At 41.5% G+C, this 16,591-nt stretch overlaps 1 protein-coding gene across 9 annotated transcripts in view; it reads right to left on the bottom strand.

Annotated features, from left to right (window-relative positions):
* Positions 1-16,591, bottom strand: part of MCM9 (minichromosome maintenance 9 homologous recombination repair factor) — a 127,070-nt gene that overhangs the window by 51,606 nt on the left and 58,873 nt on the right. For all 9 annotated transcript variants that reach the window (XR_004352471.1, XR_004352475.1, XR_004352473.1 and 6 more), the window contains exons 9-12: positions 6,479-6,681; positions 5,653-5,856; positions 4,467-4,549; positions 3,604-3,749 (exon numbers count right to left, since the gene is read on the bottom strand). Coding sequence is in view for 1 of the 9 variants with exons in the window: in XM_032650796.1 (XP_032506687.1) it covers positions 3,604-3,749; positions 4,467-4,549; positions 5,653-5,856; positions 6,479-6,681 (636 nt within the window). In the remaining 8 variants the exon portion in view is untranslated. The remainder of the gene's footprint in view (positions 1-3,603; positions 3,750-4,466; positions 4,550-5,652; positions 5,857-6,478; positions 6,682-16,591) is intronic.

Raw genomic sequence — 16,591 nt, 5'->3', positions numbered from 1 at the left:
TTGGTAGTGTATATATGTCAATACCACTCTCTCACTTCTTCCCAGCTTACCCTTCCCCTTCCCTGTGTCCTCAAGCCCATTCTCTACGTCTGTGTCTTTATTCCTGTCCTGGCCCTAGGTTCTTCATAACCATTTATTTTTTAAGATTCCATATATATGTGTTAGCATACTGTATTTGTTTTTCTCTTTCTGACTTAATTCACTCTGTATGACAGACTCTAGGTCCATCCACCTCACTACAGATAACTCAATTTCGTTTCTCTTTATGGCTGAGTAATATTCCATTGTATATATGTGCCACACCTTCTTTATCCATTCATCTGTCGATGGACACTTAGGTTGCTTCCATTTCCTGGCTATTGTAGATAGAGCTTCAATGAACATTGTGGTACATGACTCTTTGAATTATGGTTTTCTCAGGGTGTATGCCCAGGAGCGGGATCGCTCGGTCGTTTTGAGATGGGTAGAACAGCCACCATTTGAGGCTGGCTGTCACTAGTAAAGCATTTTCCCAAAGAAAAGTGATAGAAATACAAACAGCTTTATTATTAACATGTGCTCTCCTTAAGAAATAGAAAACTCTTTCCCAAGGGGATGAACCCATGCGCTACTGGGGGTTTTCCCTCTTGCTAAGCTTAGCTTTAGAGTGTGTCTTGGAGGTAATTCAGTTCCTTTGTGGGGCACCTGGCTTTGCTGCTTTGAGGATCAGCTCCAGAACATGCCCTTGCATTACAGAGAAATACCAGAAGAAAAAAAACATTTTAAAGGCCACTTTAAGGTCTATTTTTTAGACCATCACCTACTCTTTTTTTCTTTCCCTCCAGGAGGGTCATTTTGAATTTGGTAAGTCCAATTGCTATTTTTCTATCACACAACACTGGTTCTGAGCCTCACATTCCTTCTTTCCTGAATCCAGCATGTCAGTTTAGCGTAGTCAAAATGACCGGTTTCTGGCCACTCAAGATGAGCAGCCTTTCCAAAAGCAAAGCCAAACCCAGGACAGGCCTGAAAAGGATCAGCTACATCAAACTATAAAAGAACCAGAGGAAGAGCTTTTATCGTGAAAAAGCCAGGAGACCAAAAAAAAAAAAAAAAAGAGTCTGATTTTAGACAAAGTGCAAGTTTACTGCAGGCTGGCACCTGGGTATTAGTGGGACAAAACCAGTCCCCACACTTCCCCAAAAGGCTGTGCTGAGGTTTTATAAACAGAACAAGAACACTGCTGGATGAAGAGAGTGAGCAAATAGGAGAGAAATGCCAGGAAAAGAATTCTCAAGGTTTTACTTAAACAGTCAATAATCTCAGTGTGCTCCCCAAATTCTCGCTGTGCAGCTGCTCTGCTCCCACATGCCCTCCATTCACCAGCCCCCAGCTTTGAGATCAACACCGGTAACCAGATTCAGGTCAGTCATTAACCCACTCACACGAACGAGGAAGAGGCCCGATGGACACACTTGCCATTCCTCACTCTTGCTTCACAGGCACAGACTCAAAGTCAGGCTTTTTAGAAGCTCATGTATTTAGGGAGCATGCAAACGTGAAAGTTCAGGCAAAAATTCTTTAGGTAATGTGTGGGACACATTCCTTCCCACATGTCCACATTTTAACAAGCCACTAGAAAGGGGAGTTTTGAAACATTGCTGTTGTCATTCCTGAGTTGTTCCCCTGTAGGATGAAAAACAGTTCCTTCATGGTCTTCCCTGGTGGCAAAATCCCAGTGTGAATAAGGCCATAAAATCAGTCATTTATTCAGTATTCCATGTGAGGCACTGTGCTGAGTCCTGATACTAAAACAGAATACTTAAAATAAATGTCGGGACTTCCCTGGTGGCACGGTGGTTAAGAATCCGCCTGCCAGTGCAGGGGACACGGGTTCGAGCCCTGGTCCGGGAACATCTCACGTGCCGTGGAGCAACTATGCCCATGCACCACAACTACTGAGCCTGCGCTCTAGAGCCCGAGAGCCACAACTACTGAAGCCCATGTACCTAGAGCCCACGCTCCGCAACCAGAGAAGCCACCGTGATGAGAAGCCTGAGCACCGCAACGAAGAGTAGCCCCCGCTCGCCGCAACCAGAGAAAAGCCTGCACGCAGCAACGAAGACCCAATGCAGCCAAAAAATAAATGTATAAAAAAAAAAGAAAAACAGTTCCTTCTTTAACATAAAATACCTCATTCTCACTGGGGAGTTTTTTTTAGTCTGACTGTTAAATTGTAAATTTTTAAAAGTCATGGATTTGGGCATGTAGGGAAGGAAATTGTGATGCTGAAGGGAAAGTCAGTGCTGCTGCTAATGGACCAGGAAGGCCTTTCCTGGGTGAGAGTCAGTACTTCCACCTCTACTTCTGTAACCTTCCCAGTGTGCCAGCACAGGCTGGCCTGAAAGCAGTCTGGGTCTCTACCTGCGATTTTCTTCTACCAGAGATATATAATGACTAATGATCAAATATTTATTATGCTTTGAAGAAAGCTTTACAAACAGTAAGAAAAGAATTAAAATATTAATAAGCACTAAGATTCTTTATGTAAAGGCCATTGCACATGTCCTCTCCTGGTGATGAAAAACGATACAGCCAAGTTATAAAATATTTTGTGCCTGGGTCTGGCCCAGGATGGGATAGATCTCTCCCTTAGAGGCCAACTTCCTCTTCCTCAACAGCAGTCCCAGCCACCTCTCTGAATAGCACTGCTCTACTTCTTATACTGAGCCAAAGAAGGAGAAGAAGAAAAAGTGGTGGCAGTAAACAGGATACAGCCCATTCACCAAGGTTTCTTGATGGAAACTGTGTGTCATATTGGGTGTAAACTGTAGGTGGCACACCCTGGTGCTTCTCATATAATCAGGACCCAGTTTATTACATATAGTAAAGGACCAGTCAGTGTTCTCCATGAGGCTCACCAAACCAGTAAGCCAAGGAAATGCAGCTGTGGAAGGTGGTCTCCAAAGAGGCAGCCATCAATTCCCTCATTCCTACATGTCTATCCCACTTCTCCCATGAAGAGGTGGTGTCCATTTCCCTTTACCTTGCATGTGGGTTGACCCTGTGACTTGCTCTGAACTACAAAATGTGGTAGAAGTGATGCTGAGTCAGCTCCGGCCCAGCCCATAAGAGGCCTGCAGCTTCCACTTTTGCTAAGCTACTTGAGTCCTAAGCTACCACCTCAGAATTCTTACTACCTTACCGTAGAGAGAGCCCAGCTAGCCCCCGGCCATTTAAGCCACCCCTGCGAAGGCACCACACATGATGGAAGATATCTTGGATGTTCCAATTCCAACTGAACTCCCAGCTAAATAAATGCAGGTGTATGAGTGACCCCAGCTGGCACTATGTGGAATGGAGATAAGCCATCCTCACTGAGCGCTCCTGAATTTCTGACTCCCAGAAAAGTGAGCACTAAAAAGTTGTGGTGTTTTTTTTTGTTTGTTTTGTTTTGTTTTTAAGCTACTGAGCTTTGAGGTAGTAGATTATACAGTACTAGATAACTGAAATCCCCTACTGAGAGTACAGACAGATTTTCCACTTACTTGATACTTCTTCCATTTCACTAAATGCCAAACAAGCATTTTCCATTATATGCTTTTCTTGGTTTTCTTTTCTCACCTTTCAAGTCTTCTTAGCTCTTCCCTTAAGAGGCTGTGCAGCTCCAGCTTTTCCAGAATAAGTTCACACTGCTTCTGGTACTGCTCCAGAGGGTTATCAGGAAAGGATGTGTGGAGTGCATTCACACCTCCCAGCAGAGCACCTCCCTGAAAGGGTGAGAAAATGGGAAATACCAGGGAGAGTCACCAGGCTAGCCTGCAGACAGGAAGTACACACTAGGGGCCACTGATCCCAGATGGCTGAGACCAGCCCTCTCCACCCCCATCATGGTATCAGAATCACCTGGGAGCCTTTTTCAAATTTCAGTGGTCCTCTCCCTCAATTCCTGGTGGCATGCATTGCTCTGGGAAGCCACACTGTCTCTAGTGGGACCATAATCATCTCCCAGGCGTGTTGAGGAGAAAAAGGATTGAGACCCACTGCTTTATACCAGTGGGTAAAGCAGTGCTACTGAGGCAGAGACTGTTTCTATGACAAGTTTTACCCCTTCTTTTAAATAGTTTCCTTTGGGTATATTTCCAGGAATTACTAGGTCTAGAATATGATCATTTTTATAACTCCTGATAGGCTATAAATTGTCTCTTTTAAACAATGCTTGTAACTAGGTTCAAACATTAGGTACAGGGCTTCCCTGGTGGCACAGTGGTTGAGAGTCCGCCTGCCGATGCAGGGGACACGGGTTCGTGCCCCAGTCCGGGAAGATCCCACATGACGCGGAGCGGCTGGGCCCATGAGCCATGGCCGCTGAGCCTGTGCGTCCGGAGCCTGTGCTCCACAATGGGAGAGGCCACAACAGTGAGAGGCCCGTGTACCGGAAAAACAAAACAAAACAAAACAAAACATTAGGTACAAAATATCCTTACCTGCATGGAGGACTCCATGACCGACACCACTGTAATAGCATCTTCCAGAGTCACTGTGTCACGGAACATCAGGCGAGCATGAGCTAATAAGGTGCATTTGAAATTATGAAGAATTATTTTTATGAATTTTTGAGGTGATAAATGTAATACTCTCCTGGATCCCCCCATTCCAAAACTGTATTTTATAAATGAGCTACTAATAACAAATAAATTTTACTAGAGCAAGCACATAAGTCTAACTTCAACTAGCTTTAAGGTTGTTTCTCTAATAATGGGCCTAATCCTTCTGCACACCCCATGGCAGTTCTGTGTATTTACATGAAAAGGTACTCTGGGCTCCAGCAAAGAAAGGTGCTATGCGGCATATATTTAATATTCAGTGACTTTTAATCCTTACTTTCTAATCTATTATAAATCATACAAAATTAAAATTAATATTCATTTCTCATCTCTGATACATCTCTTTATCTGTGAGCTTTTCAAAACTGCCAAATTTGCAAGCCTGAATCTTGGGTATTTCTTGCCTTAATATTCATTATAAATCCTTGAAAAAGTGAGGGAGGCACTTTTGTTTTATAGAACTTTTTGGTAAGCATATTTATATCATCATATGATACAGTCAGCTCATGTGAAAAAAATTTAGGATTGTTTAATAAGGGCTAAATGTAAAAGCCAGTATTAGAAAAAAAAGAAGTCTGGAGACGCATATTGGCTGCAAGTACGCATGTAAGTCTCATACCTTAGGGATGGGATAGAGCATGGTACTGTTAATTCAGCATTATTGTGTTAGTGGTGGGCTGTGAGCGGCAACTGGTGAGAAATAACCCAGGGTGCTATATAGGAAATATTTCCCAGTAAGGGAGTATTCCACCCCACACGCTAATAGAAGCCATGGAGAAACAAAACATCCGTAAATAAGACCTTCTAAATGAATGATGTCTTAAGTTATGGGAGGTTCTGAGATGTCACAAAGATTCCTCTTTCTGAACGACCCTTCGTTCCACTCAACAACTATAATCCGTCCCCAGAAGAGTGGTTTCATAGCTCCGAGTTTTTACTTTTTAAGCAACTGTGAGCAAGCACCTCAGAGATCATCCTCACTCATCTCTGAATTCATGGTGCCAAGCCCCATGCCTTGCTCACACTGGACACCCAATAAAAGTATTATCTGCTGAAGGAAATCAACCTTCTGCCAATCGTATCAAGCTTTCCAGCAGGCGGATGGTTGTCCGGGCAGCGTTCCGGGAATCGCTCTGCCTCTGCATCTGGTAGTACCGGAGGAGAACTTGATTACCCTCATCAGACAGTGTGGGCTGCAGATTCCTAATGAGGCAGAAATAGGTTTTCATCTTCTCCATGCTCCAGAGCTTCTCTGATTTGCTTGGATAACCTGTATATATCAGGTATTGGGTCAGTAATTTCTAACAACAGGCAAACATCTCATAGTAAGGGTTTTGCTGAAGTTCTTGTACTCATTTTTAAAAAGATAACCTTCAGGTTTTGTGGCCATTGAAATCTAGATGTGTCTCTGCATATAGTTCTATAATAAACAGTCTTAGGCGCTAAGCTTAACAAGGTAAGCTTCCTACAGAGGTTTAAATTATTCAGAATAATTCTGTTCTGCCATATACAGAGATAAATAGTACTTGGTAAATCTAAGTTTTTGACAGAAGTCCCACATTTAGAATTCTGTTTCATAAACTCAGTCCATTTTTTGTGTGTGCAAGAGGTGAACCACGTGGCAATTATATATCATAAGGTTGCCCCCTTTCACCACAAAGGACACGTTTACCAACTTTAATCTCATCGATGGCAAGCAGAGAAAGACCCTTTTCCTTCCGTTTGTTATTTTGGGCTCACTAACTGACTCATCTCACTGCTTTCTATCTAAGCCTCTCTCTACTGCCCATTAGTTACAGTACCTTGGGTATTTATTTAATTTTCTTCAAGGAAAATTTCATTTGTTACGTCTCCTTTTTGTCAGTTTGAATGATTTGCTCGTCTCCACGTACCTTTGTTTTCTAAGATAAAGGCAGAAATTATACGATCCCAGTCTTCATTCTTGGTATCAAGCAAAACCAGGATCAGGTCAAATCGACTTAAGAGTGGGCTGCCAAGGGCAATGTTCACTGACACAGACTCATGGGGGTCGTACTGGCCTTTGGGGTTGGTTGCTGCGAGGATGGTGGTCCTTGTGTTCAGCTTGCACACGAGACTACCAAAAGAGAAGGTACAATTCACTGCCTGTTGGGATTCAAATGAAAAGCAAGATTAAACCTGTTAATAGGAAGGGACTGCTCTTGCACTCATGTGAAAGAGAACGTGAATGAGACAAACACCAAGTTCAAATGAAGGACATTTACACTAGCCTGTCTTGAAGAGAAGTCAGTATTTAACAAACACTTCTTATGCCCTGAGTACGAGCAGAGCCCTCTGCTAAGGGGTGTTAAGAGGTGTACAAAGTTGAACCACACATGCATACTGCTCTTAGGGAGCTTGCAGTCCACTAGCTATAATGGTAAGACAAGGCAGAATATGGTAAGTTCTAGAAACATAAATTTCCCAGGGGAAATAAAGATGATGTGTATTCATCTATGTGGATGGAAGAGACAGTCAGAGAAACATTACGAAGTAGTTTTTGAACTGGGCCTTTCATGACATCTGGACTTGTTCTGTGCATTTACTTACTTTGTTTCGATTTTCTAAAAGTGAAAGAAACAGGATGAAGGGAAAGGGAGGGAGGGAGGGAGGGAGGGATAAAAGAAGAAGAAATCAGGAAAAAGAAAGGTTGATCAGCGTAGTGTTTTTGAGGAGCAACAGTGAAGGGAAGGCTGCGGAGGAGGGTTGGTCAGATGGGGAAGGACCATGGACGGGACACGTGGGAGAGACAAGGGCAGTGGCCCAGGAAGAGGCACTCAAGTCTTCAACAGAGCAGTGACAGGATAGATACGGAGGTGACATAACTTAGATGTTGTTTTTAAACTTGTTTATGATGGGCAAGCCCTCAAAATAATATGGCACATTCACTGACAATAACAAGTATAGCATTCTTTCTCTGTAAAGTTGTATGCTCTCTAGTGATGACTGTTTTCAGTTACAGCGGCATGTCTGCCTCTCAGCAGTCAAAACCCTGGGACATCGGCAAACATGTGCTATGTCTGTTAATCCCTGATCTATTTCCAGTTGGCTCTAGCAATTACCTCATGCCTGAAGACTGAAAAAGTTTGAGAATTTTTATTTTTGGTAAATGACACAAGAAGACACAGAAGAGAAAGACAAATGAGGCACTTTCACTGAAAACTAAATCCTCTTTTTAAAAAAATTATTGATAGGGAAAAATTTTGAAGAGTGTCCACATCTTAACATTTATGTACCAAAATGACTTTGTAAAGGCAGCTGTTTAGAACTCAGATTCAAGTTTGCCATAAAAACAATGTAATAAATGGTCCCTAACTAATCCCACAAAAAGCACATTTAATCCAATACTGAAGCGAGGCTGTTTGCATTTATCATAAAAAAGGAATATTGCTGCAATACTGGCACTGAAACAAAATACAACTGTATATGAATTAATTTCTCAAAAATTATGTTCTGAGAGGTAAAATTGATTGTTCTTCCTCTCTCTGATCAAGAGCTATTTACAAGCCATTTCCTGTGTGCAGAGGACTGTACTGAGAATTGAGAAGGGTGTATAGCTGGTCCCGGCCTTCAGTTAGTTTACAATAGGACTGCTGGAGGATAAGGCGGCTCAACACAGTGCCTGCCAGACAGGACGTGTGCAACGGAAGCTGGTGTCAGCGTCAGTGTCCGCAAAGAGAGACTTCTGTGGAGATGCCTGGATACGTGTAAGACATAGACTCTTAACGATATCCATGACGTGAGGAGGAAAATGAGCAAGCCAAGACAGAAAAAAGGTGGTGAGTTATTCCTGAGGTAACTGGGAAAAAATGAAAGGAGAAGCTTAGGGAAGGGGGCTAAGGAAGATTTATACGTGAAGGAAACAGGTTTCCTGAGGGGCAGCTTGTGGAAATTCAAGCAATGAAGGTAGAGCGGTGGGCAGGAGAAGAGAAGACTGTGTGGGGTAGTAAGTCAGGCAGCTGCCAGTAGCAAAGAGGAGGATGGGGACGGCGTCAGAAGGGACAGAGTGGTCTCGATCACTTGAAAGAGGGGAAGACAGCATATAAACCTGGTGGCTGCAGACCTGTGTACAAACATGACTGCATTACAAACTGAATGGGGCTGCAGCGAACAAAGATACTCACACAGTCTAAGTACTGTGTGCACAGTACTGCTTCGCTAAATACTACTGAACGAGGAACTCATGAATTAGTGGAAGGTAAGGGTCATTCTCCCAATCCAATACGAGCTCTACCTTCCTCAGAAATAAGAAGATAACTACCGTATCTGTAATACCAAGCACTGTGTTAGGCTTTGTGTATACATATTACCTCTAATCTTCACAACAACCTGAAAGGTAGATATTATTATCACCAACTTGGAAATAAGGAAACTAGAAGTCCCAAGTTGTTAATAACTTCCCCAAGGTTACGTGGAGAGCTACAGAGCTGTGATTCAAACCCAGATCTGCTTAACTCCAAAACCAATGCTCTTTCATCTCCAGACTTCCACCCTGGTGGTGTCACATTTTAAACACTTCCTGTGGTCTTGAAGATTCTGCCTCATGTTTTAGGTATTCATTACTTGCCCTATTCTTTTATTTTTTATTTTTTTTGTGGTACGCGGGCCTCTCACTGTTGTGGCCTCTCCCGTTGCGGAGCACAGGCTCCGGACGCGCAGGCTCAGCAGACATGGCTCACGGGCCCAGCCGCTCCGCGGCATGTGGGATCCTCCCGGACCGGGGGCCGGAACCCGTGTCCCCTGCATCGGCAGGTGGACTCTCAACCACTGCGCCACCAGGGAAGCCCTCCTTGCCTTATTTTTTTCCTACTTAATTTGATCCCCCTTGAGGGCCTGTGACTTACTGTTATAATGCTCACACTGTCTGTCACATATTAGATGCTCAATAAACATGTACTGAATAAGTGATAAACAAAAATTAATCTTTACTTTACTTAGTACAGTATTTCTAAAATTCAGAGTCATTTTATACTCACAGGCTTCATCAGTCATAAAATAATCACGCTAGTATATTTTGTTTTCTGCATTAACTTCAAGGAGTGAAAACATTTCAGTTTCTGAAAAAGCTATTTTCCCATTTTTAATCCACATGTTTAAAACTTCCTATATACATGGGAGTACTTTTTCTAAACATCATAAAGTTACTTAAATTATTTTTACCATGACAGGCCCTCCGGATAGTGCCCTTATTTTTGTGATGGTCCCCCATTACTCTCATTACATCTTTACCAGTGATCCCCATCTTTGCTCATGGGTTTAATTACTACCTATAGGCTGGCACTTCCAAATTTAGCTCTAGCCTGTGGCAGTGGCTGCTCTGTGTTCACCAAACCTTGTTTTCCTTTCTCCCTGGGGACAGAGCAAGATTTAATTTCCCATCCTTTCCAGTTAAGGAGAGCTGTAATAACAAGTCTTGCCAATGGAATGGGGGTAGGAGAACATATGCTACTTCCAGGTCAGGCTCCTAAAAGCCTCCCTGTGCAACCCTCCCCGCTTCTCTCTCTCTCTGCTGGTACAGGTGAGGATAAGGCCCTGGAGTCAGACAGCCACCTGAGGGACTATGGAGCACAGCGCCTCACCCACCACCCACATCAGACTGTGACTCAAGCAAGAAAAACTCCCTCTGGCAAAACACTGCAGGAAGAGATGAGTACAGGAGAGAAGTGACCACTTTTCAAGGAGTAACGAAAGAGAATAGACAGCTCAGGAATTTGAGGCTTTGAAGGGCTGGAAAAGACAGTTGCCTCTAGACCCCAGAAAGTAAGGGGAAAGACTGAAACAGGCTTTGAACACAAAGGCCCAGTCAATTTTCTCAGTAGTATAAAGTGACCCAGATTAAGAGTGAAGCCTTCGGCTTCCCTGGTGGCGCAGTGGTTGAGAGTCCGCCTGCCGATGCAGGGGACACGGGTTTGTGCCCCCAGTCCGGGAGGATCCCACATGCCGCGGAGCGGCTGCGCCCGTGAGCCATGGCTGCTGAGCCTCCGCATCCAGAGCCTGTGCTCTGCAATGGGAGAGGCCACAACAGTGAGAGGAAGAAAAATGGAACGAAGGCCCACCCATGTTCACAGCAGCTATATAATAGCCAAGAGGAGGAAGCAATACAAGTGTCCATGGATGAATAAATGGATAAACAATACACACACTCACACAATGAAATGTTATTCAGCCTGAAAGAAAGGAAATCCTGCCACAAAATACAACATGGATGAACTTTGAGAACATTATGGTACGTGAATTAAGTCAGTCACAAAAGACAAATACTATATGATACCATTTATATGGGGTTTCTAGAGTAGTCACATTCATAGAAACAGAAAGTAAAATGGTGGTTGCCAGGGACTGGGGAGAGGGGAAAATGGGGAGCTGTTGTTTAATGGGTGTAGAGTTTCAGTTTTGCAAGATGAAGAGTTCTGAAGATTGGTTACATAACAATGTGAATGTACTTAACACTACTGAACTGTATACTTAGAAATAATTAGGATGGTAAATTTTATGTGTTTTTTGTTTTTTAACCACAATTTAAAAAAATGGAATGGACTGCGTTATGGACTGAATGTTTGTGTCCCCCGAAAATTCCTATTTTGAAGCCCTGACACCCAAAGTGCTGATATTATGAGTTGGGGAGCTTAGGAAGGTAACCAGGTTTAGATGGGGTTATGAGTGTACAGCCCTCATAATGGCATTCACATCCTGAAAGCAGAGGATGAGAGACAAGAGCTCTCTCTTCGGGCTCACACATGGAGGGGAGGCCATGCGGGCAACAGCAAGAATGCAGCTGTTTCAGAGCAAGGAAGTGGGTCCTCACTAGGAATCGAATCTGCTAGCACCTTGACCTTGGACTCCCCAGCCTCTGGAACTATGAGAAATAAAAGTCTGTTGTTTAAGCCAATCAGTCTACAGTATTTTGTTATAGCAGCCCAAGGCAAAGAAGGAAAAACCCCCAAAACCCAACAAACTGAGCTTGAGAAATATGTCAAGAAAGGAATTCTGGATACTGGCATATGCAACTGACTAGAAGCAAAGGGATCAGAGACCTAAATTACTATGGGATCTGCACTGCCAAAGAAACCATAAACTCAGTCTGAAGAAGCCTTTGTTGTGATGGAATAAAATTATTTTATGGCAAGACAAGAAAATTTAAACATAAAATTCTTTGCCTATTTGGGCCTCCTCCCTCCCCTTTAGTGTGTATTGTGTATCTGCATTAACCAGACCTCCTTAGGAGATAACCTTCTTTCTTAATCTTGTAAGGGGTCACGATGACCCATGACCCACAACTCACTTTGTATGTGTAGATCTGGATTGTGTAAACTGTCAATAATACATCCTTTGACATATAACCCATCATGTCAAAAACTTACATAACTGTGCTTTGACCTCAGAACAGTCCTCAGAGCTTCCTGAAAGACTGTCACCCAGGTTATAATCTCAGATTGGCTCAAATAAAATTCTCCATTTCTTTCTTAGATCGACTATTGATTAATTTTTTTCATTGACAATTGCTTTCAAGTTGTAAAAACAACCTTTTGCACATATGACACCAAAAGCACAAGTAAAAAAAAAAGACAAAATAGGTAAAATAAACTGCATCAAAATTTGAAACTTTTATGCTTCAAAGGATGCCATCAAGGAGGTGAAAAAACCCACACACAGAATGGAAGAAATTATTATTTGCACATCATATATCTGATAAAGGACTTATATTCAGAACATAAAAAGAACTCTTAGAACTCAACAATAAAATGATAAATAACTCAGTTAAAAATGGGCAAAGGATTGGAATAGACATTTCTCCAAAGAAGATATACAAATGGCTAATAAACTTATGAAAAGATGCTCAATGTCTTTAGTCATTAGGAAAATGCAAATCAAAACCTCAGTGAGGAAACCATAAACAAAATAGAAAAGACAACCTACAGAATCAGAGGAAATATTTGCAAACAATGCTACTGACAAGGGATTAATTTCCAAAACACACAAACAGTTCATATAGCTCAATATCAAAAAAACCAAACAACTCAATCAAAAAATGGGCAGAAGACCTAAACAGACATTTCTCCAAAGAAGATATACAGATGGCCAACAGGCACATGAAAAAATGCTCAACACTGCTAATTATGAGAGAAATGCAAATCAAAACTACAAGGAGGTATCACCTCACTCTGGTCAGACTGGCCATCTTCAAAAAGTCTACAAATAATAAATGCTAGAGAGGTTGTGGAGAAAAAGGAACCCTCCTACACTGTTGGTAGGAATGTAAAATGGTACAGCCACTATGGAGAACAGTGTGGAGGCTTTTTAAAAAACTAAAAATAGAGTTACCTACCATATGATCCAGCAATCCCACTCCTGGGCATATATCCGGAGAAAACTATAATTTGAAAAGATACATGCATCCCAATGTTCATGGCAGCACTATTTACAATAGCCAAGACACAGAAACAACCTAAATGTCCATCAAGAGATGAAGGGAAAAAGATGTGGTATATTTATACAATGGAACATTACTCAGCTGTATAAAGAATGACATAATGCCATCTGCAGCAATATGGATAGACCTAGAGATTATCATACTAAGTGAAGTAAGCCAGACAGAGAAAGACAAACATATAATATTGCTTATATGTGGAATCTGAAAAATAATAAAATACAAATGAACTTATTTAAACAACAGAGATAGACCCACAGACATAGAAAACAAACTTATGGTTACCAAAGGGGAAAGGGGGGTAGGAGGAATAAATTAGGAGTTTGGGATTAACACATCCACACTACTGTATATAAAATAGATAACCAACAAGGACCTACTGTATAGCACAGGGAACTATACTCAATATTCTATAATAACCTATAAGGGAAAAGAATCTGAAAAAGAATATAGATATATAGATATATAACTGTATATATATCTGGATCACTGTTAATCAACTACACTTTAGTTAAAAAAAAACAGTGAGATACGACTTTAGATACACTAGTACTGTTATAATCACAAAGACAATAACAAGTGTTAGCAAGAATGTAGAGAAATTGGACCCTTCATACATCGCTCGAGAGATTGTAAAATGGTATAGTGGCTTTGGAAAACAGTTCCTCAAAAAGTTAAATATGGAGTTACCATTTGACCCAGCAATCTGCTCCTATGTATATACTCAAGAGTAATGAAAACATATGTCCCCACAAAAACTTGTACTTGAATCTTCTTAGTAGCATTATTCATAATAGCCCCAAATTGGAAACGGCCTAAATTTTTATCAACTGATGAATGGATAAACAAAATGTGGTATATTCATATAAAGAAAGACTATTCAGCCATATAAAGAAACAAACTATTGATACATGCAACAACCCGGATGAACCTTAAAAACAAGTGAAAGTTGCCAGACACAAAAAGTCACATCTTATATGATTCGATTTATATGAAATGTCCAGAACAGGCAAATCCACAGAGATAGAAAGTAGATTAGTAGTTGCCAAGGACTTGGGAGAGACGGAAAATGGGGAGTGAGAGCTACAGGATGTGGGATTTCTCTTTGGGGTGACTGAAATGCTCAGGAGCCAGTGGTAATAGCTGTGCAACTCTGTGAATACACTGAAACCTACAGAATTGTGTACTTCAGAGGGTGGGCTTTATGTAGCATGTGAATTATACCTCAAAGCTGTTAAGAGAAAAAGTCAGAGGAAAGAATCAAAATAAAATGGTACGTTTGTAAAAAGCAAACAAACAAAAATAACAATCTTGGTCCCCTAAGCTTGCTCCAGCAGGATGCAGGCTGGGAAGCTCAGGGGCCGCCTTCAGATGTGGCCAAAGGAGGATAATGGACAAGAAGAACCCTTTGTGTGCTGAGCTGAGCCAGGGGCCAGAGAACAGTGCAAAAGGAGTTATCTTAGAATTAGAACCAGGGTTTAATCACAAAACCTCCCTTAATAATGCCCGCTCAGCAGGACCCCACTTTACTGGATTAACTCATTTAATTTTCACAACAGCCGTATGAAACAGAGAGAACAATTCTCACCATCGGACCATGAGGAAACCAAGGCACAGAGGAGTCGGGTGATATGCCTGGCTAGCAGGAAGTGGAGATGGAACCTCAACCCAGCCAGACTAGCTCAGGGACTCTTGCTCTTCATCATTATGATAATTCTTTCCATACCCAATACGTTCTTGTGGTCATTTTTTAAAAGGCAGAGCTCTTGATGCAGTTTCCTGAACTTGTTCCATGTCTAGCACAGATCATGTTCCATATTTCATGATATAACGGGAAACCATATCTTATGTATGTACATATTCTGCAATAAACCAGCCAGCAGCTGAATTCGTTCGTCATGGCTGAGTTTGTGGGCCAGCCCATAATTTGCAGCATCTCATAGGTGGCACCTTAAAGGTTATCCATTCACTCATCAGATGCTTGAATTCCTTGTATAATTTTTTTCTAGATGAACTTGAAGACCTCTAAACCCTATAGGCAGCCTACTTATCTCTAGGCAGCTCTAGCCACTAGAAGTTTTGCTTGTACTGATTCTAAATATGCTTCCCTGAACCTTCAATCCATTGATTCTAAAGAATATAGAACAAGTCTAATTCCATATCTATATTTGAGCCCTTCAAAATGATTGCAGATAACAATCTAATTACTTTTTCTGGAAATGGTTCAAGGAAAACACAGGCAATGTTTTAAAAATATACAGCAAAAGTTGGTGTTATTTAAACAACAAGAAAGAATAGCTTAAAAAACAAAATGTTGACTTCCAGGCTTCCATAGGATAATGGCAGCTGCATATATCCAAATCTCTCAACACATGTTCCAGAGACCTTAGGGAAAAACAAGAAGGGCAAATAAACCTGTAAAACAAAACTGAAAGCTAGCTAAGAGAGAGACAGAATACTACAAACTTCAGTTTCCATGTAAACAGACATTAGAAACCAGCAAAGCTAATCTAGAGCCCATGTTGGAACAGGAAGATGGGTGGAGACTTAGTGAAAAGGAGGAGAGGGCAATGGGTTCCTCATGATGGAGGAACACAGATAAAACCACCCTTACAAGGAGGGAATCCCACACAGAGCGGGGAAATATTGAGAACAGCCTTGAGACCTCATCAAAGCAGTGACTACTGGGCAATAGAAAGAGGAACCTGAAAGTTCCTGAGACCAGAGGTGGCAGGCTTGGGAAGGGTCCTGGAGTGGATGGAGGTGACTTACAAGGGGCAAGGGTCCCTTGGAGTGTTGGCAATCAGGAGAAGGAGGCAAGCAGTACATTAAAGATCCTACAGCACAAATGAGAAACACAAAATCAGAACACATCACCTGCCCCCCTTAAACCTTAGGGGGAAACTCTATTAAGTAAAATGCACTGAGCTGAGATTACTCTGAACTAAAAACTAGTACACCATCCAAACCTCTGACCACCACCTTAATAGAATAACTACTACTGATTCAGGAAAAGATAAGACATTTCAGAATGAATGGAAATAATATGCATTATTAGTACAAAACTACCACAAGAATCAAAATACCTTAGTTGGTAAAATCCCCACCCCACCTCCCCCTAAAAAAGCTCACAAAGCAGAAGCAATCTGTATTTAATACGCTCACTTAAATTAAATATTCTTAAACAAACATTTGTACGTATGAAGAACCATTCCAAATCAGAATTCAAAAACTCAGAACAGAAAAATATAAAAAAGAGGAAGATGAACATCCAGAGATGACTCAGGGAAGAAAATAGGAGAAGGGAGGAAGACAAAATAATTTCAGAAATGAACATTTAAATCTGGGCATCTAAAGAGAGGACAGACAGGAATGAAAATATAATAAAGGTTGCTAAGGGGAGGAATAAAAATGCCAAGAGAATAAAAACAAAACAGCTAAAAAGTCTCAGAAAAAATTTGCTATAGAATGTAGGCAAAGAAGACCTAACATACATGTAATTGGAATTTCTGAAAAATAAAAACAAAACAAAGAACAGAATATGTGAAACTATAATTCA

Source organism: Phocoena sinus, chromosome 12, assembly GCF_008692025.1.
Source record: "Phocoena sinus isolate mPhoSin1 chromosome 12, mPhoSin1.pri, whole genome shotgun sequence".
Taxonomy (NCBI): Eukaryota; Metazoa; Chordata; class Mammalia; order Artiodactyla; family Phocoenidae; genus Phocoena; species Phocoena sinus.
This window is presented reverse-complemented; position numbering and strand designations above follow the sequence as displayed.